The following is a 2,419-nucleotide window of genomic DNA, read 5'->3' on the forward strand; positions in this document are numbered from 1 at the left end:
TGCACTGTGATCCACATACACTCCTATTCTACTGCTGATGGACTTTACAGTACAGAGAGACGAGTCTCTATGTTATTGTGCCAGAATGAGTAGCTGGAGGGAGAGCAGGACAAACACCAGGACTGATCATTATTTCCAAAGGCACATTCATGACCCCGTCCCTTCCTGCTGATGCTCTTATATGACACTGATATACACACACGTCCACTCCACTCAATCTCCCAGTAACAGCGTCCACTCACACTCTCTCTACACAACACCTGAGGATACACATCGAATCTGTCTGGATGATCGGGATATGGCAGTTCCTGAAACACGTGTCACCTCTCTGTTCTCCTCAGACAGGATGAGAAGAGTGTGTGCTGTTTGGATCCAGTGTGAGAAAACAGGCATCTGAACACAAGAATAGAGACATTTATAACACAACAACAATCACTACAGCTGTGTGTGTGTGTGTGTGTGTGTTTGTTTGTGTGTAGTGTGTTGCTCTCAGACAGACGGAGGCGTTTATTCACTGTGTTCAGATCCAGAGTGAGCTGATGGGAATCTGATGGAGATAAAACACATCAGAATCAGGAATTATTAATCTGTTTGATTTTTTCATGTAGCTGAACTCTTCATGCTCAGTGTATCATCAGTGTCTCAATACAGATGACCAGATATCTGTGCAAATCATCATTTACATCATCAGTTATAAACCCTTCTTTCTCCTTCTACAGGAAGAACATGAACACACTCAGTGAGTTTTTCTGCTGGTTTTCTCAATGACTTACATTGTAGGAAGTTGTTCCTGGTTCTGGGAACAATGTTGGTGAATGTGACTGTGGAAATCAACAGACATGAACAGTGTTATTCTCATGATACTGCATCCATTCCTAAGACATTTCTAATATGACGTTCTCCATGATATGAGATGATGATGGACTGGTTTCTGAGAGCAGATGAATCTCCAGGACTTTACCTCTGTCTGAGATCTTCTTGAGCTCCTCTTTGCAGAAATCCTCCAGTTTGTCTCTCAGCTGATGGACAGATTCTCTCAGAGCATCAAAAGAGAAGAGAGAACTGAAGAGATCATCATTTACGTCTGTAGATTCAGGAGGTGCTGAGAGAGACTGGAAACTCTACAGAAAACAGAAATCAAAACTCATCAGCTCCACACTTCACCCAATAACCTGCAGGAACATCAGATTTGTGCGGCTCTTGTTGACTCGACTGATCTTTAGTAACTCACCTCAATCCAGCACTTTCACAGCATCAGCTACATTCTTCTCATATTCATTATATCACATTATATCACAGCTACAGAATCTAGTATTTGCCACTTACACCATATGTGAACTTTCTAGGAAATAGTTTGGATGATAAAACATCTGCTAAGAATATAATTGTCCATCTAACTGTCAGGGCTTTGTCACTTTGGTCTAGTTTATTTGTGGTTTTGTGACAGAGCCCAGACACTCCCGTCATGTTTTGTTTTTATGTGAGCATTTTGTCTGGAGTTCGCTCGGCTGTGCACTCTTCTGTCCACTTGTGTCGTTGTGTTTTGTGAAGCACGTGGTTCGTGTTTGGCCATGTGCTTTCTCGTAGTATTGTATTGTTTGCACGCAACTTGTTTTATCATCTACATGCCACCTTATATTTTCTCCTGTACTGTGTAGTACACAGCTTGTGGTTTTCACTGACTGCGTGCTTTCATGTTGTCTCTTTTTTTTGTGAACACGTGGCTTATGAGTGTTGTCATTAGCTGCGTGTTCATGTCTTTTTTTGTTCAAGCACATGGCTTGTGATTTATTTTTTTGCTGGCCATGTGCTTGTGTTTTGTGTGAGCACATGGCTTTTGTTTTGTGTATATGTGCCATGTGCTCTCATGTATATTGTCTTGACCCAACCCATCTTTTTACCTGATTATTGGTTCAGTTGCCCCACCCATTTTCCCCCCGTTACCCTCCTTGTTTGCTCCCTATTTATTCTCCTTGGGTTAGCTGTCCTGTGCCAGTTTCCTGTTGCAGGTTTCCCATCGAATGTACCCTGGTTGTGAGCTGCCCTGCCTTGTCCTGCCTTGCCAGTCTTGTTGCCTGCCTGTTTTCCCCCTTGGGGTAGTTTTTGTTGTTTGTTTTGTTTATATTTTACAAATAAAAAGCCCATTATCTCTGCAAAATTGAGTCCTCACCTCATCCCTACACCCCAACCCTGACACTAACAGCTCAAGCACATATATGGCGTCTCATTGTAGGGTTGCTCAGGAAAAGCAGCTTATATATTTATAACTTTAGAGTGGTTGGTTAGAGACAATGAAATTTCATAATGACCCTTAAGACAAGCTCAGATTTGGTTTGGTTTCAATACGCTGAAGAATTGCTAATATACAGCCTCACTTCATGTTTGGGTGTTACCAGGGGCTAAATTGGGATTTGTTATG

The 2,419-nt window shown here is 42.0% G+C and overlaps 1 protein-coding gene across 1 annotated transcript in view; it reads right to left on the reverse strand.

Annotated features, from left to right (window-relative positions):
• The window catches only part of LOC107679125 (tripartite motif-containing protein 16-like protein), a 9,266-nt gene that overhangs the window by 417 nt on the left and 6,430 nt on the right, over positions 1 to 2,419 (reverse strand). The window contains exons 4-7 of the mRNA XM_016474585.1: positions 916 to 1,121; positions 774 to 793; positions 457 to 547; positions 62 to 300 (exon numbers count right to left, since the gene is read on the reverse strand). Coding sequence (XP_016330071.1) covers positions 62 to 300; positions 457 to 547; positions 774 to 793; positions 916 to 1,121 — 556 coding nt within the window. The remainder of the gene's footprint in view (positions 1 to 61; positions 301 to 456; positions 548 to 773; positions 794 to 915; positions 1,122 to 2,419) is intronic.

The sequence above is a fragment of the Sinocyclocheilus anshuiensis genome, unplaced genomic scaffold (genome assembly GCF_001515605.1).
Source record: "Sinocyclocheilus anshuiensis isolate Anshui unplaced genomic scaffold, SAMN03320099.WGS_v1.1 scaffold4850, whole genome shotgun sequence".
Classification (NCBI taxonomy): domain Eukaryota; kingdom Metazoa; phylum Chordata; class Actinopteri; order Cypriniformes; family Cyprinidae; genus Sinocyclocheilus; species Sinocyclocheilus anshuiensis.